At 38.6% G+C, this 21,533-nt stretch overlaps 1 protein-coding gene and 1 long non-coding RNA gene across 5 annotated transcripts in view; one reads left to right on the top strand and one right to left on the bottom strand.

Moving 5' to 3' along the window:
• CCDC87 (coiled-coil domain containing 87) overlaps positions 1–21,533 on the top strand; it is a 49,832-nt gene that overhangs the window by 11,110 nt on the left and 17,189 nt on the right. For 3 of the 4 annotated variants that reach the window (XM_072146332.1, XM_072146330.1, XM_072146333.1), the window contains exons 8-16: positions 379–470; positions 3,192–3,346; positions 6,618–6,759; positions 8,522–8,719; positions 14,787–14,903; positions 15,567–15,703; positions 16,873–16,987; positions 17,378–17,481; positions 21,409–21,524. In XM_072146332.1, the coding sequence (XP_072002433.1) occupies positions 379–470; positions 3,192–3,346; positions 6,618–6,759; positions 8,522–8,719; positions 14,787–14,903; positions 15,567–15,703; positions 16,873–16,987; positions 17,378–17,481; positions 21,409–21,524 (1,176 nt within the window). Of the gene's footprint in view, positions 1–378; positions 471–3,191; positions 3,347–6,617; positions 6,760–8,521; positions 8,720–14,786; positions 14,904–15,562; positions 15,704–16,872; positions 16,988–17,377; positions 17,482–21,408; positions 21,525–21,533 lie in introns of all 4 variants that reach the window. The other variant, XM_072146331.1, reaches the window with a different exon arrangement.
• Positions 2,711–21,533, bottom strand: part of LOC140126645 (uncharacterized) — a 45,218-nt gene continuing 26,395 nt past the window's right edge. The window contains exon 3 of the long non-coding RNA XR_011854870.1: positions 2,711–3,534. This is a non-coding gene — a long non-coding RNA (uncharacterized lncRNA). The remainder of the gene's footprint in view (positions 3,535–21,533) is intronic.

Genomic DNA, 21,533 nt, shown 5'->3' with positions numbered 1-21,533 from the left:
GGGGAAGTCTGCAGAGTACAAGAGGAAGGAGCAAGATTCGGGTAACTAATCCAATTGCAAAAGTGCTTAAAATTACCTGCCCTACAACATATCAAAAGTTTTTTGAAATGACGGTTACACTTTAAATTAAATCAGATGGGAATACCCCTTTAATATTCAATATGTAAAGCTGTACTGCTGTATGTAAATATGTACTTACCTGTGTGCAAAGTGTACTATATCCATCCATCTTTGGTCCGGAGTTGTGTTCTGTGCCAAGTACGGCCATTCCTTACATAAATTCCTTACATGATCAATGGTGCTAGGTACAATATTAATTTGTATGACGGGACACAATGTGCATTATAACCACTGTTAACGCTGCTTGTTTCCACACAGGTGAAGCAGTAACCACCCCTTGTCCATTTCTACATGATGCACACTATGACACAAGCCTCACCAGGAGTCGTACAAGCCACACATATCTGAAGGTTTGTTCTACTATTTTCTAATGTTTCTTCCTCATTATGCAGATACGTAGATGTAGACTCCTTAGATTGTACTACGTTTTTCAGGAACTCAGAGTCAAAGATGCAATGTATCTAGGAGATACTACATACATAATATGGAGTTTGATGAAGCATACCTTTAACCCTTCCCCTGCCAGGCGATTCTGGAAATTTTTTTGCGTTATTGGCCAGAGCAATTTCTACAATTTTGACATGTAATAAATAATAATTAATAATAATAATAATTCCTTTATTTATATAGCGCACACAGATTACGCAGCGCTGCACAGAATCAGTCATGTTCAAATATAACTTAAATTCAGTGGCCTAACAAGAGTCCACTGGGCCCCGGGGCAAAATTTGTAATGGGGCCCCCCTCAACCCTAATAGTGACTATTGTTACTACTACTACTTAAAAGTTATGTTAGGTATTGTTCGTCCCAAAAGCCCAGATCTATGAAAATATAATAAGTGGTTATTCCCATCGTAAACCGTAAAGCATATACAGTCCCCAGAATGGTTGCAAAAAAAACCCACCAGCTTTACCTCACACAGTTCCATACACCTCAGTATGAAAAAGTTAGTGCCAGAAGATGATGAAACAAAGACATCTTTTTTCGTACATAAGGTTCTAATTATTTAAGTGTACTGAAAGACATTAACAACTGTACAAATTTGATATCCCCGTGATCACAACAACAACAACTCAAATCATTTGGAGTGCAAAATAAAAGCTATGAAGCCAAGTCCATAGGAAAGTTTTTTTTCACCATTTTTACTGCATTTGATTTTTTTTTCCCACTTCCCAGTACACGGCATGGAATGTAAGATAATGTCACTTTAAAGTACAATTCCTTACACAAAAAATAAACCCTTACACAGAAAAATCTGTACAGTACATGGAAAAATAAAAAAAGATGGGGAGTGAAAAATGGAAACACAAAAATAAATTAAAAAAAAATAAAAATGTATCTACTATACACACATATGATACATACTCACGTAAACATACATAGTACAACTAGCCCCACATACCGTATACTCATTTAATTACAAATACACACATCCATTACATATTATTACTCACATATGCAGTACATACACCCTTTCTTCTTGTGCGGGCCCATCTGTACCAGGGCCCGATGCCATGATCGTTACGCCCTGCCGAAAATTAAAGCATAAAGAATTATACTAAACCCCAACAAACCATATATTTTTTTGAAAGCAGACACTTGCCTCATTTTCAAAATTGCATTTAGGAGTTTATACACATAGGTAGCTTTAAAGAGGAACTGTCACCATTAAAAAAGGCACTAGGAGCTGCTTACTAAAATAAGCAGCTCGTAGCGCTACCCCATTTTTAGCAGTGATAAACTGCTAGCCTCCAATAAAGCTAGCAGAGACTGCCACGCAGTACAATAGGACCAAATATGCATAACACACTAAATAAAAAGCTCCTATTCTGTCAAAATCTTTTTTTCCAGATAACACAATGTTCACAAAAATAACGTATAACGTAACCGCCTTTATGCAGCTTTGTAGCAAACAGTGAAAAAATGCCAAAATTACATGAAAATACATTTCCTCTAAAATATGTACAAATCCAGACTACTTATATAAAGAATAAAAGTAAGATGTGAGGAGTTTATACATAACCCACATGTGTGTGTTGACCAAAATATGCAGCAAACGGAATGATAAATTTACGTGGTTATATGTGTGATACAGGTGCCATTGTATTAGCAGCGCAATAACGGAACCTTCCGCTGTTCATAAAAACGCCATAACGTGGTGGGATAGTGTGAAATAAAAACCTTATTCAGGAATGTTTGTGTGCTTTTCATGTTTTATATATAGCTTTTAACTATAAGTTCTGGGTTGCATTGTTAAAGGATATCTACCACCAGGATCAAGCATTGTAAACCAAGCACACTGACATATTGGTGTGTGCCCCCCTGGCAGGATCTATTCTTCTTTATGCTTCTTATGCCCTTGTTTTTTTTTTTTTTTTTCGAAAAGAAATGCTTTAAAATTGATGCAAATGAGCCTGAGGGGCTCCATGCTTCTCCATAGGTGTTAATGGAGCCTGGAGCCCCTCAGGCTCATTTACATAATTTTAAGTCTTTTTTTTTTTTTAAAGCCAAGGCATAAGAAGATAAAATAAAAGCAGATCCTTCCAGAGGGAGCACACATCTGTATGTCAGTGTCCTTGGTTTACAATCCTTGATCCTGGTGGTCAATGTCCTTTAATATATAGACATTAGGCGAAGAGGAATGAATAATCATTCTCTTGCTCAATTTACGTAAAAAACAATCACGTAATATATGAGAATCAGAGAGCGTATTTTATATGAATCTAGGATTGTTTCTAGGTGCCAGGGAACCAGATATATTAACTGTTAAAATGCATTTGGAATGATTTTTTTATATATTAAAATTTGCACCGTAATTGTCACTTGAAGGTGAATATCCCTGGCACCTAGAAAACACAGGAGATTCTCTTCTTTCAGACGTAAAAAAAAACCCTGACATTCCTTGTGCCAGGGATCCAAAGTTATGGCTCCTAGAATCCAGGGCATACTGTATCTCATACGTCCTTACAGGGTGGCACCTCAGTGGCCAAGGACGTATGAGATACCTCCATGGCAGGGAAAGGGTTATCATAATCATAATTACATTGTACAATACATTGTATTAATATAGAAGTCAGTATCCTGCCCTAATCTGAGGACCGGTGACCTCTTGGCTGATGAACTGAAAATAACCTTTAGGACACGTGCAACAGAATGTCCAGAGATTATTGGTGCAGCAGAAGCCACAAAAGTCATGGGAAATCCAGTAGAAGATGATCTTCAAAGGTAATTTTTTCTTCAAATTAAAGGTGATCCCTGTATGATATGAATGTGTTTCTAGGTCAGTTTTGAGAAATGTCAACTTTTATTTCCCTTGACAATAAGTAGGTCACATATTTGCATCCATTTTGTATCCAGAAATAATCAGGTGACTTGCCATCCAACTAAACTATCACCATTTATTGGTAAAGTATCTGGAATAAAAAGAAAAACACAGCACAAAATGAGTTTTCAGCAATACCAAATTTTAATTGTTGAGCAGTCATCTACCCTAATGCATTTGTCCCTTCCTAGACATTTAAAAGATATCCACAAACTATGGCACAGATATCTGATACATGGAGGTACCTCCTTTCTCTACATTCACTTAGATGGGAGTTTTGATAACAACTGCGCAATGGATTATAAGCAACAAATATTCTGAATAATTTCCCTAACGAAGGGCAATTTCACACTCCTGTGGCCAGACCAACCACAATGTCCAAGACTGGACTCCCTTCTTTCACATGAAACGGCAGCTCTAAAATATGTGATTATAGCAGAGAGTAAGGAACTTCATGTGTTATTCATATCACTACGATACAAGGAGTCCCATCTGGGACACTTAGATCAGTCCATGAAACTGGACAAAATATGATGCATAATTTAGTAGTGTGAAACTGCCCTCAGTCTGGGTTCTGGTTTTTGCATGCAGTTTTTGAATCCAAAACCAGGAGCTTAGTGAAAAAAGAAAAGCAGTATCACCTACTGCTTTTTCTCTTTTTATGATCTATACCCAATTTTGCCTACAAAAACTGCATGCAAATATCTTAATATTGAAACATGACCTGAAGCCTAGTTCATGCTTGGCATTTGAATTGCGTTTTGAAACACAATTCAAATTCACAGGGAATTATGATCGGTAATAAGAGCCACAAGTTTTGCAAACATTGCAAAACACGTGTTGTTTGTTCCCAATCACACGCATGCATATGTAATATGGAGCTGCAGGCCAGTCAATCACCCTACACCACTCCACTTTTAACCCAATTGTATCGGGTTAAAGGGGGCATGGTGAGCGATCGGGCGGGGACTCTCTAAGCAGACACAATGGGGCAGATTTATCGAGCTGTCTGAAAGTTAGAATATTTCTAGTTGCCCATGACAACCAATCACAGCTCCCTTTTTAAATATTCATGAGCACTGGTAAAATGAAAGCTGAGCTGTGACTGGTTGCAATGGGCAACTAGGACTATTCTGTCTTTCAGGCAGCTTGATAAATCTGCCCCATTATGATCCCTCTGTGCTATGAGATGCTGTGTGCTGATAAAGTGGCTAGATTAGATTAGACTATCAGGGTACAGGTTTATCTACATTTTCATTTAGCTTTTGAACATTGTACTAGTATCTGACACATAAAAAAGGGAGATGATCAGATCAAATATGAGAGATGAGATCCATGAGATGGATATAACACACAATGACACAGTAGAGCTCTGCTACTTCTGAGCTATAAAACACACAGTCAGCTCTGCTTAAACTCCTTCCCCAGCTATAAAGATCTTATCTTGCCTGTAGTTTGTAGATTTCGTTTCCTTACACTGCTGCTTGCTGGTAGGAAGTGTGTTTGTGTGAGCTCGTCTTGTAATGTAGACAAGAGGGGCTTTAGTTCACAGAGACTGCAGTGAGCAGAAAAGATAAGAAGAATCTAATGCATTTCATGCATGAGAAGAATCTGTCCTGCCCGACCCTAAGCCAGATAATTTACGCTCAGATCCTGGGGCAACCAAAATTGTATACACCAGGACTGATTGGAGAGACAGGTTGGAATTATATCTGTGAAATGCTGTGTCTTTGTTAATAACAGTGAATTTAAGAATGAATTATTTTGTTAACCTGAGTATATTTAAGAATCTTTTCTTTGTGGGAATGCCCCTTTAATGTACAAGGTATGATTACTGTAGCTATTATTTTCCTGCTGTTTACTTTCCATTAGCCTATATTAACCCCTTCAAGCTCTGTGACGGATATATCTGCCACAGAGCTATGAAGGGAGTATGAAGAGGGCTCACGGGCTGAGCCCTCTTCATACAGAGATGGGCTTTGCTGCATATCGCAGCAAAGATTCATCGCTAACACCGGCGGTCGGTGCTTGCCAATGGCTCATTGTAACGTAAACTGTGCAGAAATGCCATATACTGCAATACAGTTGTATTGTAACGATCTGACTATCTAGGGTTAATGTAGAGTTAAAAGTTTAAAAAATGGAAAAAATTAAAAAAATATTAAAAGTTCAAATCACCCCCCTTTCCCTAGAACTGATATAAAATATAATAAACAGTAAAAATCATGAACACATTAGGTATCGCCGTGTCCCAAAATGCCCGATATATCAAAATATAAAAACGGTTATTGACGGCGGTGACCTCCGAGACGGGAAATGGCGCCCAAATGTCCAAAATGCAACCTTTTTACATGACATAAAAAATGTAATAAAAAATTATCAAAATGTCGCACAGTCCTCAAAATGGTAGCAATGAAAGCGTTGGCTCATTTTGCAAAAAATGACATATCACACAGCTCCATACACAAAAGTATGAAAAAGTTATTAGCGTCAGAAGATGGCAAAATAGTTTTTTCCTTTTTCGTACACTTTCGTTTAATTTTTGAAAATGTATTAAAACGCAATAAAACTTAAATAGATTTGGTATCACCGCAATCGTACCGAACCAAAGAATAAAGTAAAGGTGTTATTTGGAGCGAAGAGTGAAAGTCGTAAAAACTGCGCCCACAAGAACGTGACGCACATGCGTTTTTTTTTTCAATTTTTCCACATTTGGAAATTTTTCCTGCTTCCCAGTACACAGCATGGAATAATAAATAACATTGCATGAAAGTAAAATTTGTTATGCACAAAATAAGCCCTCACACAGCTCTGTACAAGGAAAAATGAAAAAGTTATGGATTTTTGAAGGTGGAGAGCGAGAAATGAGCGAAAAAACCCTGCGTCCTTAAGGGGTTAATAGGTTCATGTAAATGCATGAGCAGCATGGTGTTTATAAACGATCAGTTCTCATCCTTGCTAGTGTAAATGAGAATTAAATTTGTGTTTGTGTAAATGACTGTAGCTCTCAGAGTTGGGACTTGGAGGAATACTCCTTTAATCACAAAAAATGATCTGTATGCTGCCATTTTCTTTGTAATTTTATATTTGTTTTACTTTTTAAACCTTAATACTCTCTGCATTTATGCCTGGCTTTAATTGTGAAGATTTCTTGCTGATGTTTATATCTTATAGATTAACAGAAGGCTCCATATTGCAGACATCCTATCAAGTAGAAAGCTCATGTACCAAAGATGAAATTCCTCCCTTAATAAGAGCTACAGCCCCTGGAAACACAAATATTGCAAAACGGCAAAAAATGGAAGCATTATTAAAGGTGGATTTACCCATACTTACTATTCATATTGACAAAATGTATAAATAAGGAACCAAATATATCTGTAATCTTAAATTATAAAAACTTGAAACAAAGGCTAAACCCCAGTTCACATATTTTAGTCAAAAGTAGGAGTTAAATATTAATGGAACATCATATAAGAAGATACTGAAACTACTTTTAAAATTATATTACTAGAATAACCATTGGTGGGTTATGGAATGGGTCCAGGAGTGGGTCCACTTCCAGTTTTGTCTTACAAATACTGATGCAAGAGATTGGATGAAAAACTGCTGCATTAAACTGGCCTAAAACTTACATGATTACTATAAATGCACCTCTATGTTTGGGACCTACTTGCAGTGTCAGTGTGCTCCTCAGTAGTGTTGCCCCGGCACTGCATGTGTTTATCACAGAGTGGCACACAGCTATAAAAAAAACTGCTATTGCAAACTCTAAAAAACAGTGGCTCTCTTAAACAGAACACCACCAAAATGTGTCTCAAAGTGACTGCATTTTTAGAACCTTTGGCTGACAACTCATGGGGGAACCGGAGTTTATTGTGTACCATTTTTAAAATTACAACCATTATAAATATAATGTTTGATGTTAAAGAGTTAATCTGCCATATATACATTTCTTCAATGGCAATTTATCAATAATAATGTACCTGTGTGAAAATAATTTCCCATAAATGTTGTCCCTTAGTCCTAGGATACGGTTACATCTGCCCTGTTGCAACAGTGCCTACACATGCGCTATTAATCCTTGCCCAACCACCTTGATCCAGCATTCATTACCACTGGACAGCTGCAAGACATGCAGTAACCCCTGCCCATTTCATATACAGAAACTATTTCTTTCTTTGTGCAATCAATGGTGGTCGTATCCAAGGACAACAATCTTGTTTCTAAGGGACAACATGGCTACATTGATGGGAAATTATCTTCACACAGGAACCCTTTATTAATTACCGTACAACCAATTGAAGAATTTTATGTATATGGCCCATGAAAATTCAATCCCCAGATAAGAATACCCCTTTAAGGCGGTTCTAAAATGGTTCTGCCGCTTCAGCCAATAACTGGCTGACACAACCCACGTCTGCGACCAGTGATTGGCAGAGTATCCATTTCCTGTGTCTCTAAAAAAAGTCCAGAGTCCAGCGGGACCCTGGAAGGATCAGAATAGGAGTAGTGCGGAATCATTGAGTTGGGTACCATCTCTTTGTTTTTGTGTAAGTTTTGACTTTTATTTTAAAAATCTACAGGCTTAACCTGAACTAATTTATCAAACTGTAATTGGGTGAGTTTAGTTTGTATAATTATAGATTATATAATTCATGTGTAATGTCCTGCATGGCCTTGCTCTTTACCCCTCGGCTTGCAAACCACAGATGTCATGTCATGTGTTACCTAGTAACCAATGTGCAAATATGGGTTACACCTGTGTGGCATCTGTATTATTCACATTCCCATAGACGTCTACGGGAGGGCAGAGCCACAGACACAGCCAAGAATAGTTTGTCTCATACACAGGCTAAGGCATAGAAATATATGGGAACAAAAACGGCGAGCAACATGGAGAAATATGTTACGGTACATGCGGACTTACGCGCATGATGTTGTCCGATGGTTTTAGGAAAACTTTCTCAAAGTAAGATTCTGTCCATGGTTCTAAATATGCAGAGTTGTAATGTGGCCATATACATGTGAGTTTTTTATACAAGATTAAAATCTTGGCATTTTATTCTTTATTCCAGGATTTAAACAATATCCCAAAACAACAAGAAGAGAGAAAGACAGAAAACTATGTCCATCCTCAGCCTTTCACAATTGATGTACAAATTCCAAACAGGCCACTAATAAGAAAAGCAGATGTTCAGGCCTCCGATAGGGTATATACAGATTTCACAGAAATTTCTAAATATCCTCCACTCTATAATGATTTTACATCAGAGGTAAGTACTCTAGTTCTTTTTAATAAGGTAAAGCGTAATAATCATTTGAAATAATTTGTTTATATTGTGTATAGGAGGATGTAGTGAACATTTTTCTTATACACTTTACTAACAAATTTTGCATTGTTTCAAAAAAAAAATTAAGTTACTCCCATAGAGATGCAAATTCTAGCATGTAACAGTGTGTGTCTATGAAGGCTGCATGAGCTCACATCTACTCTCACCGTGTTTGGTTAAACAACTCTGGTAGTGAGGATTTCACTTTCAGTTTGAGGTTTAAAAAATATGCTCAAAGCATACTGCAGCCAGGGAGAGAGCAGAAAGGGTTAACACTCTCAGCTGTGTAGAAAACAGGAGAGAAGAGATCTGTTTGCCCTAGCAACATTGAAGTAACATTGTAACTAATGGGTAACGAGGTAACACTTTACAGCCTGTTACTTTACAAACTAAGGTTACATTGACACGATGATGTACCCGCCGTACTGTAGCCCGGGAGAGGAGGAGCGATGTATGGTAAACGGTGCCGTATTATGGGGAAAGATAGGACATGTCCTATCTTTCTCTTGTCTACGGGATGGTAAGGTGCCGTATGTGTGCAGCACCACACCCTTACAGCGCCGTGTGCCCATTGCCGTCTCTGGGGAGGTATATATACGGCATATATATACGTCCCCCATACGGCGGTGTGAACTTATCCTAAGGAGAATTTGTTAATGGATGGTTAACAAATGTTAATATTAGAACAATGTTCACAACTTACCCCTCTCCACAATATCAAAAATGATCTTAAATGACGGTTACTATTTAAAACTTAAAGGGGTTCTCCGGTGACAAAGATTGACCTCACTATACCTTATCACCACACACTTATCACTTTACTAATTCAGTGTCATTAAAGGAAACCTACCACATTAAAGGAAACCTACCACCACTCAGGGTGAGCTGGTGCCAGAGCATATTTTTGTTAGGGGAACAAAGCCCCTATCGCCGTTTTATAAGTTATATTAACTTATAACTTATGACGTCACCGGCTCTCCAGCACGTTAGAATCCGGCGCACGCACGGGCACGCGCATGGTGCGCCGTGCCCAAGTGCGGTGCGCCGAGTTATAAGTTAATATAACTTATAAAACGGCGATAGGGGCTTTGTTCCCCTAACAAAAATATGATCTGGCACCAGCTCACCCTGAGCTGGTGCCATGTATATGTGTCTAAACCTACCACTTGTAAGTGGTAGGTTTCCTTTAAATCTTCTGCCCCCTTTTCATGAAATCAAAGTCATTCCTGTGCACTGCCAGCTCCTGCTACACTTATAGTTTCCATAGAAACGACCTGTATACTGTCTCTGCTCTCTGGTCTGATATGTGCAGTCAGTTCCTTGTTCCCTGCTGTGGGGGTGTGGCTGCACTTTCCTCTGTATGAAGAAGCTGTGCTGACCAGGGGGATTGTGGGAGATGTAGTCTTTTAGCAGAATGGGGGCAGCCATCTTGGAGTTATGCAGCTGCAGCTGTGAAGTGAAGGAAAAGAAAGTATACAGCCCAGGGTGATGAGGTAAGGATGTGCAACTCTAATATATGCAAAAGAACTGGTTAGTTAAAAAAAAAAAAAAAAAAGTACATATAGTGACCGGAGACCCCCTTTAATTTTCTGGACCAAGAAACATAAACATTAACACATTCATATAATGGGGCACATTTACTTACCTGTCCGAGTCCATGTAGATCGTGCGCCCGATATCCTGCATGTGTCGCTCCCCGCTCAGGTCTGCCGGAGTTCACCATCTTCTTCCCGGTGTATCTAAGTTCATGTCTTGCAACACAATTTTAAAGTTAAACCCCCCCCCCCCTCGATTTGTGTTGCCGGTGCCAAGATGCGCCAAATCCGATTGGGTGCGACACAAACCCCTTTTAAATGCGGCTCAATTTGGAAATCGTCGCAATACCCGACTAAAGTGCGGTCCTCGGACCCTTAGTAAATGAGCCCCATTGTCCCCATGTATTATTCATTACAGGTCCATAAAGTTTGAAGATTGTATTTGGGGACCCATAATTATGCACAGGGCCTTTAATGCACCTATGTTTCTGATTTTTTTTTTTTGTCACATTCAGCCAAAAATCATGGTATATTTCAAGAGATAAATTCTTTTCTAGAAACCTGTAGAATAGTGTATGTTGTAGAAAATTCATGTGGCTTTTCTATGTGTTTAGTTTACGGTGGTGTAATATTCTGCATCACTACATAGTATGTTTTATAGTATGATATTATGATAGTATGATCTTTAAAATATTCCTGTTTACCTGCACGACTGAAGAGAAAATGACCCATACCAGTATTATACCTAAATATAGACATGAGAAGTCTGACATTACGATATATGTAGATATTTTTGTTATTCTATTTATTTATTTATTATAAAATTTAACTTGGTTGTTAAAAACTGTAGATCTGCTGAAGCAGATGCACTGTAACATTTTTTGCTTGCCTGTAGGTGGCAGTAGTAAAACACTAACTGATTTTAAGAGTTAAATAACCGCTGACTTAAAATGGGATCTTTTTCTAAAAAAACATAACATCAGATAACATGCCTGGTTTCATTTTCTATGTATCACATTTTTCTTGCACTGATGTGCCGTATATTTTATGTCTTGTTGTGCTCATTTGTGTTCGGTAGTGATGCCAAAAACACATGTCCCAAACACAGACCTGCGGACACAAAACTCAGGTGTCAATTGTTCAACCCACTTCTCTTCCTTTATCCTTGAGGCAGTGGCAGGTGACTCATAACTGACTGATATTTTGGAGGACTTTTATCATTGCCCTTTGTCGGGTTTTATTTTCCTATTTTAGATGCATCTTGGCACAACACCAAGTCAAATTTGTTAACTGTGACTGTGAAAATAGACTTGTATATACACTTGTACATTGTAAATACACTTGTATATCCACCCAGAGGCACATGTATGTTCTTCTCAAACTTACCCCATGCATTAGTATAAATGAAATTATTTAACCATTTGCAAAAATTAAAACTATAAATTAAAAATCATCTCAACACCCTTCATTAATAAATTGATGAAATCGACATTCAAGTTTTAATTAAAACAATGTAATGAATTATTTAGATGCTATCATTACTTAAAAATTTATAAAAAAATTATAAATTAAAACCTTAGAATTTTATTTTTTTTTAAATCTCAAAACTATTGAATTACAAAAAAATTGTAAAAAAAAAAGATAAGTTGTGCCTTTGAGACATTTTGCGTGATTTTTACGACTATTATACATGAGTATCGTCTTATTGGACAAGTTAACACACAATGGGGCAGATTTATCAAGTTGTCTGAAAGTCAGAATATTTCTAGTTGCCCATTGCAACCAATTACAGCTCAGCTTTCATTTTACCAGTGCTCATGAATATTTTAAACGGGAGCTGTGATTGGTTGCCATGGGCAACTAGAAATATTCTGACTTTCAGACAGCTTGATAAATCTGCCCCATAGTCGCACAATGGGGCTCATTTACTAAGGGTTCGCGGATCGCAATTCTGTTGGATTATTCATGGTATTCGGGATTTGCGCAGCTGGGACAGGGATTTAGAAGTGGATTGTGTCGCACGTGATCGGATTTTGGCGCAGCAATGCTGGCTTTCATGCGACAGAAATTGGAGGTGACGATCCGACTGGTTCAGACTGAGCGCGGAATTTAAGATTGAAATTGTGTCGCAACCAATGCACATACGTACAACAGGATTGTGAACTCTGGCGGACCTGTGCGGGAAGAGACAGATGCAGCATATCGGTCGCACAATGTTAGTAAATCGCGGCACAGTGCATTGTCGTCGGACAATGCACTTTTGGGAACTCCTGTGGATGGGTAAGTAAATGTGCCCCAATGTGCAACATACTCTACTCAAAGCAGGGGAGTAAATTGAGCACACATGTTAAATTACACAATTCAAAAAATGGTGACAACATAACAAAGACCATTTACAAGACAAGAAGCGATAATAAATTTTGCCCATTATACCTATGTACTGCTAGTAATCATTTTGTTCATATAAAAATATATTCTACATAAATTAGCCTACAATATAGACTTGAGGAGATTTATCAGCAGTGACTGAGGGCAAAACTGTTCTAGTTGCTTATGACAACCAATCAGAACTCTGCTTTCATTTGATAAATTGCTGTGGAAAAAAATGAAAGCTGAGCACTATATTGGTTGCCATTAGAAACTAGAACAGTTTTGCTTACAGAAACTTCTAAAATGTCTACCCAAGAGAATATTTCCAGCTGTGTATTTGCTGCAGAGTTGACATTTTGACCATCAATGTCTTCATCAAACATTAATGCTGTCAAGAAAATTTGTTATTTAAGAAGAATAAAGTGCCATCGCACTGGTGGATACTTCTACCAAGAACAGCTCTCCTCTAAAATAGTAGTCAGAGATTACTGTAAGATATAAACACGGACGCGACAATATCTAATGTGTTTGATTTTTACTGTTTAATTATATTTATATCTGTTCTAGGGAAAGGGGGGGGGGTGATTTGAATTTTTAGTTTTTTTAATTATAAATTTTTTTTAAACTTTTTTTTATTTTTACTTATTTTTCAGACTCCCTAAGGTACTTTAACCTTAGGTAGTCTGATCAATCCTATCGTATACTGCCATACTACAGTAAGGCAGTATATGGGGATTTTCCTACTCATTCATTACAATGTGCTGATAGCACATTGTAATAAAATGGTTAAAACGAGACAGCCTCGAGTCTTCGGAAGACCCGATGCTATCATGGCGACGGATTGCAGCTCCCCGATGATGTCACAGGGAGTGACAATCCTTGCCAAGATGCGTTGCGGCAGCGATCGACGACATAGCACCGATCGCGGGTGTTACCGGTAAGTCTTTGCTGCAAGACTCCATGAGCCCTCTCTATGCACTGGGACCCGACGTGTGCCACACTACTACGTCGCGCGCCGGTAAGGGGTTCAAGGGGTTTTCACCTGTGGATAGGGCCTAACTTGTTTCATGGGAAAACACACTTTTTATAAATCTGACCCCATCATTTCCTTTCTTTGAAAACCAAGAACCATTCATTTGAAATTATTACGTAAAGAGTAACTGTAAAGTTTTTTTCACAAATCAATAGCTCTTGGGATGTAAAACAACTTTGCCTATTATCTTTGTTACCTATATCTAGTAGTTTCTTTGCTATCCCCCTTAGATTACCTCAAAGCTGCAATAGCTGCTTCCTCTCCCTCTGCTGATAAGCCCTGGAGTACGTAGATTTGCTTATCTGATGTTTATCAGACGATTTCTCTGGAGGGGAGGAGCTGCTTCTTCCTGGCCTCAGAGAAGGAGGACAGAGCTTTATGTGTATGAAACAGGGCTGGGTGTGTGAATGCAGATGTCTCCTGCACAGAATAGTGAGGTACAAGATCTCCACAGTTTCTCTTTATCAGCCCCTCCATCCCAGTCTGTGATTCTGCAGAACTTACTCTGTCTCTCCTCTCTTAATGCTGAAGGCCTTCCCCCACCTTGTTATTGGCAGTATCAGTTCTGTGCAGATAAGCTATAACCCTTAGTGCTCACACAGCACAGGCTATAGACTTCATGTAACTGGTTTACTTATGATTTCTACCACTTATTACAAGTTCCCTGCTCCACCATGTGATGGCAGAGCTGTCACCATATACATCCTGTATATGCACTGTACATGTTCAGTGGATTTACTTGTGGGAAACTAAATGGATTTAATGCTAAATTACTTTGAGAGAGAACATAAGGTATCATGGTATCTGTAGGCAAGCTAACTGGCCTCAGCTTGAGGGTATAGACTGACAGAAATTAGTCTCCGCCCTCTTCACCTCTGAGAAAGATTTTTGTCAAACACTTTCATAACAGAAAATGCCATAACTTTGGGAAAAAAAGGACGAGCATCACAAAGTAGGCATATGCTGTTTGTTTTTAAAGGGGGAATCACATAAAATAATTTGATAAAATAATTATAACTTTACGGTTATGCTTTAAAAAAAATCCAAATATTTAATTCATTTTCCATTTCAGATTGAGACGGCAAGTGTGAAGAAGTTGGACAAAAACTTGTATGTTGGGCAAGAACTCCAAGAAGTTTATACTGAACTCACTAAGAACATTTCAGCAGATCACCTGAAGTTTGAGCAGGTATTTCATATGTTAATATCAGAAAATAAATGTCATTTCTTAACAGCAACTTATATTTACATTTCTATATGCACCCGGAACCGAACTCAAAGTTTGTGTCCGTTCAGCTCTACTTATGATTATTATATATTCACTCTAGGTGCAGAAAAGGAACTTTCTTCTTTCACTATTAATAGGACTTCAGAGGTAATGTTAGGACTACAGCACATAAACATGCTCTCTAATAGGAAGTAATGAGGGGAAACAGACAGTGAGCCATGACACTGAACCCACCAAAGGCCCTACCTGTTTGCCTCACATATCCTAGGCAGTACAGAACAATTAGATGGCAAAAACATGTGCAAAACACAGACACAAGGACAAAGCAATACAAACAGATTTGTGTTCACACTACAGAATACAAGCATGGCACAGAGATAAAATCAGCGCCTCCTCAGTCCCACATCACAGACTGAGGATGATACTGAAACAGATGTTACACAGGTTGTGTCCGCATTTTACAAGGCAAACACTGTTCCAGAAAAGGGAGTCCAAACATCATTGTTTTATGTGATACAAGGGGTCAGTTCTATGACAGTTGTTGACAGTTCTATGCCTTCACCTCCATGCTATTGTCTCTGTGATGCCAAACCTGTCTGACTCATTTTATATTTCATGTTTAAGGATTTAGACTTTGAACCCTATGCAACAAAAGTGGATATCTCCCTATGTTCTGCTTCCTCCACCCTGACAAAAAAGAAAAATCAACGTGTTATTAACAAGGAACTGGACTCTCTTGTTTCCACTGATATGTTTGAAAGGTAAAGTTTTACTTAAAAGCTTTCTCTTGAAGATGGTTGCCCCTCAACATGTAGCGTACAGTGTACAGTCTGGAGAATTGCACTTATAGTTCCATATTTTACCAAACTTGCCTATGCATCTCCTTTGCTTGTAGAAATGATTGTCAAGCCTTTTTCTCATTATACATTTAGGACAAAACTTAAAGGGGTTTTCTACTTTAAAGGGAACCCGTCACCACTATTTTCAAAAATACAGGGAGTGGCAGGTTCCTATAGAGCTCTAGTAACTATCTGACACCCTGCTTTTAGCTAAAAGTAGTTTCCCTCAGATCCCTATAAAATCAGAGGTATAATCTTGCCTGTTATCTATGCAGCTTTGGAGAGAGTCGAGGGGTCGTGGCCTAATGTCATGCGACCAGGGTGACAACATCAAAGGTCCTTAAGCTACTTAATATTCGCAAACTATACCCCATGTACATATCTGACCACATAAAACAATCACAGCAGCCTCCATGGACTCCTAGTCCTCTCCATGCAGGCTGCAGTGATTTTATGTGATAAAAAATGCTGTGATTTCATGAGATATATGCTTAGTGGGACCTGGGATGATGTCACCCTGGTCACATGACATTATAGCTGAATACAGAGATAGGATGTAGAGGAGCTGCTGAATTCAGCCCGAGGAGGCCACGCCTACCTCGACTTGATGTAGCCATGCTTAGATACCAGGTAAAATTATAAAGTTGAAAATATGGCAATCTCAGGGGAATCATTTTTAGCTAAAAGAAGGGTGTCAGATAGTTACTAGGGCTCTATGGGAACCTGTCACTACTTGTATTCGTGAAAAATGTGATGGGTTCCCTTTAAGCACATTCCAGCAAATAATTGATATTGTTTGTGTAATGAAAAGTTATAAAATTTTCCAATATACATTCCATATCAACTCTTCAAGGTTTTCTAGATCTTTGCTTGCTGTCTTCTTGCTGCCATGCAATAGGAAGCTTCGTAGTTTACTTCCTGTAGATAAATCCATGGTCATGTGATGTTACACAGGTGAGCAGCTCGTTATAGCAGTGTAATCAAAGCTATGTGATACTAACGAGCTGGCCACCGGTATATTTTGTTGGTATGTGTGTATCCTTCATTCCATGGAAAATGTTTCATAATTTTTCCTATTTTTCGGTATTAAGTGGGATCCAACACATATCTCCTGATAAAGATGCTTCCAGAATATGCAATTCTTGGCTTGTTTGGTGGAAGTCCATTGTTAACACCGATGACTACATGAAATATATATCCACCCAGGTATGATGACGATTATGAATAAAAGCTATCGAAGTAGAACTGTAGCCCGTGATACAAAACCAACACTTGCACTGTTTGGAATTGTCATATCTCAACATACAGCAGTAAAGATCAGTATCTATAGTAAACTCTATTGAAAACTAAAAAAAAAAAAAACATGAAAGAAGCAAAACTGATTCTGGTGCCACATGACTGTCAAAAAACAGACTGTGTGCTGGCCAGATTTCACGGACCAAACACAGTGTTGGGGGGTGGGACTCCTTGCATCATAGTCCATACTTCCTTTTATCATATTTCACTATGATGCAAGGGCTCATTTCCCTGACACTGTGCTTGGTCTATGAAATCCGGTTTGTGAAAGTAAATGTACTTTTTCTCTTTCTTTAAAAGGATCTGGATTACTTAAAGGTGATATATCATCTGTACAATAGTGATTCTGAAGATGAAGAACAGGCAAATTTGGCAGCAAATCTAAAGGCGGAAGAGCAAAAAAGGTTTGAGATTTGAAATCTTGGTACAGTATATTAGATTCAAAGTGAATACTATGTTTAGTTTTAGGCTGCTAGTTTCCTTACTGTCACAATAAATAAGAGATAAGCTTGTTATAAGATTATAATGTAAAGCATCACTTCTGTTATAAAACTTGAAACTCATAGGGGCACATTTACTAAGGGCTTTGCGCCGCACTTTTGTCAGACTGTGGACCTTCTGTCATGGGTACCCCTGTAACCCATATCTCAGGTCGCAGGAGCACCCGTGTACCTCCGTGTGCCCCAGCCAGCCTGCATGACAACTCACCTTTCCCATCTCCAGCGTCGGTCTCCACGATTTCCGTAGTGAAATGCTGCACGCAGTATTATACAATAGCAATTTTAAGTAAATGTGCCCCATAGTTGAGGATATACTAATAAAGGTTTGGCTGGAATCACTATTAATGGTCTATCCTAAAATGTACAATGTTCCATTAAACAGAGCACGCAGGACTAGAATCAGTTGGCTCCATGTCTCTGTAGTGGCTTTAACCCCTTCACGCTCCGTGGCGGATATATCCGCCACGGAGCGCAGTGACTTAGCGCTCAGTGGCGGATATATCCGCCACGGCGCTTATGCCGGCTCGGCTCTGGATCAGAGCCGAACCGGCATCGGGAGACACGGGGTGCCGGCTGTAACTAATAGCCGGCACCCCAGTGTAACACCCGCGATCGGAGTTGTCTCCGATCGCGGGTGCTTAACCTGTTAAATGCCGCGGTCAGCGCGACCGCGGCATCTAACATGCATCTGGGGGATCTTTCCCCCACGATCGCCCCCCCCGAACCGTTTTCGGGGGGCGCCGATCGTTGCTATAGTAACTCTGGGGTCCGATCTGGACCCCAGAGTTACCTGCAAGAACTGCCAGTAAGATGGCGTCTGTGACGTCATCTTACTGGCACAGTGCCAGCCTATGCAAGTGTATAGGCTGACACTGCTAATATCCTGCAATACATCAGTATTGCAGAATATTATCATGAAGAAGCAATCAGATGATTGCTTCTTCATGTCCCATGGTATAAAAGTGAAAAAGTTAAAAAAAAAAGTTATTCAATAAAAAAATAAAGTCATAAATCACTAAAAATGCCCCAAACTCCCAAAACATATAAAGAGACATATAACTCAAAAAAAAGTCTAAATCATAACACAAACCCCACATATATAGTATCACCGCGTCCGTAACAACCCGTAGAATAAAAGTAAATCATTATTGAACCCCCACGATAAACGCCGTAAAAAAAAACTGCTATAAACCTTCCAAAAATTATGATTTTTACCTTTTCAATCCCACAAAAAATACTATAAAATGCGATCAAAAAACCATATGTACTCAGACATGATACTGGTGCAAAGTACAACATGTCCCGCAAAAAACAAGCCATCAACCAGCTCCGTAGCCAAAAATGTAACAATGTTATGCCACTTGGAAGACGGCAATACATAAATGATAGATTTTTCCCCACATTAGGGTTTTGTTTGACAAATTTAGTAAAACGTAAGAAAATATATTCATGTCTGGTATCCCCGTAATCGTATCAACCCATAGAATAAAGATAACATGATTATTAGTCTATACGGTGAACACCAAAAAAAAAAAAAGTAAAAAATCCAGTACAGAATTGATGCTTTTCTACTCCTGCCCTCAAAAAAAGTTCCTAAATTTTCAACAATAGGTGATACAAACCCCAAAATGGTAACAATGGAAAAAGCATCTCGTCCCGCAAAAAAAATGCCGTCACATGGCCCCAATAACGAAAAAGCGAAAATTTTATAGCCTTCAAAAGGGGCCAATGAGGAAACTAAAATCCTGGCAGCTGCAGGGCTCTCCTTCCCTTCTGAACCTCGCTGTGCCCCCATAACACAAGTCACAGCCACATGTGGGGGGTCTTTGTACTCAGGAGAAATTGCAGAACAAATTGTATGGTGGGTTTTCTCTTTTTATATTTTGGAAATGTGTAAATTTTAGTGCTAAATGAACGTATAAGGGAACAATATGACCATTCTAAATTTCACCTCCATTTTGATTCAATTACTATGAAGATCTCAAGGGGTTAACAATCTTCGTAAAAGCTGTTTCTGATAGTTTGAGGGGTGCAGATTTGAAAATGGGTTGGTTATATAGGGGGTTTTGATGCTAAATATGTAAAATTTCATTCAAAACTGTATTTATCCCCAAAATAGTCAATTCTGAAAATCCGGAAAAGCGATATTCTATTTGCAAGCCGCGTGACATCAAAATAAATTATCCAAACATTTCAGAAATTATGAAAATGTAAAGTAGACAAATGGGAAATGTTATTCAGCAACTTATTTAGGTGGTAAATCTATCTGCCTGAAAACGCAATGACTTAGAATTTCGAAAATGGCAAATTTTTCAAAAAATTTATCATATTTTCTTTTTTTTTGTAAATAAACGCAAAACTTATCAGCCAAAATTTACCACTAAAATGAAGTACAACATGTGGGGAAAAAACAATCTCAGAATCGCTTTGATAAGTAACAGTGTTCAAAAGTTATAACCATATAAAGTGACGCAGGTCAGAATCCAAAAAATCGGGCTGAGCCTTAAGCTACAAAATGGCTGCGTCCTTAAGGGGTTAAGGAGTTAGCAATTTTACCTCATATTATTTGTTATGTGTGTATAAGTGGGGGGCGGGGGCAGGATATTAGGTCATTTTTTAATATGTAGTTTTTTTATATACAAAGTGATACCTCCTGTCTTTTACATCAGAAGCCAGACATTCCTGTCCATTAAATGGCCGCAGATGGAGGGTCATGTCATCTCTAACTGTCGATGCACAAGCTCTGCCAGGACCTAATGATTGATCTTATATTCATGAATACTGTCTTAAGGTCCTGGCAGGGCGATTGTTCATGGACACATGATCCTCCATCTGCGGCCATTTTATGGACAGGAATGTTTGTCTGATATGGTAAATGACAGGAGGCTTCACTTTACATATCAAGAAAGAGCTACAGTACTTTTAATAGATGTATTTTGGTAAATTACCTAATATCCTGCCCCCCACAATTACAGACACATTGCAGAAAACATGAGGTAAAGTGACCAATCCCTTTAACTTAGAGCTGCATCTACAATGATGGCGCCAGCAGCTCCTGGGTCCTTGTACTCTGATCGATGCAGGGGCAGGTGGTTGGCCGTCCATGATCTGATGGTCTATCCTGAAGATAGATCATCTCCAGTGATTCCTAGAATCCCCCTTTCATGCTGTGTACTCAGTTATGTGCCTACAGCTTTATAATCCACAATCAATGAGATATAAAAACAGATGAAGAATAAAGAATATGTGTCAGTATCTGGTTTACATTTCTGAACTTAAGTACATGTACAATGGGTTATCGTTAAAACTGACCTTAGGATTTCCTTTTTCTAAAGGGAATAAAGAAATATCAGTGTGAATGGACTATTGAGAAAATGTGATACCCTAGAAGCATTATTTTTCATGCCTCGTCTTTTACAGACTCAGTCTAATCGTTGATGGTTGACTACTGGGATTGTGATTTTTTAATGTTTAGTTTTCAAAGGCAGATTGATTTATCCTGCAGGAGTAATATTATTTATACCACCGCGTCTTTACTAATCAGATGGGAACACTTTATCAGCAGCAGCTGAAAGGTTTTTATTTTTTAATACATCCAGAGGGCTGAGATTGTTCAGAACATTTGTACTTTGTGTTAATTAAAAACCCCTGAGGAACAAGGGAAAGCTTTTAGATTGTAGTGTTCTTATTGTTTTCCCTTTTGTATTCCCCTTGCCAAATTAATTTTCCAGATACAGTGGGGGGTTCATAAGAGGACTGCATTTATTTCTTTCATAGTAAAATCATTGAGTACATGGTGCTAATAACAAATATTCTATGAATTTTCTACAGGCAACGGAACAAAATGATGGCTGATCTTAGAGAGCAGAAGAAATGCTTCATTCCAGGCATGTGGAACGTCAACAGCGTCATGATGGGGGGTCTCGGATCAGAACCAACTTTACAGGGTAAACACT

The sequence above is a fragment of the Engystomops pustulosus genome, chromosome 4 (genome assembly GCF_040894005.1).
Source record: "Engystomops pustulosus chromosome 4, aEngPut4.maternal, whole genome shotgun sequence".
NCBI lineage: Eukaryota > Metazoa > Chordata > Amphibia > Anura > Leptodactylidae > Engystomops > Engystomops pustulosus.
The sequence above is the reverse complement of the archived record's forward strand: the minus strand, read 5'-3'. Positions and strand labels throughout refer to the sequence as shown.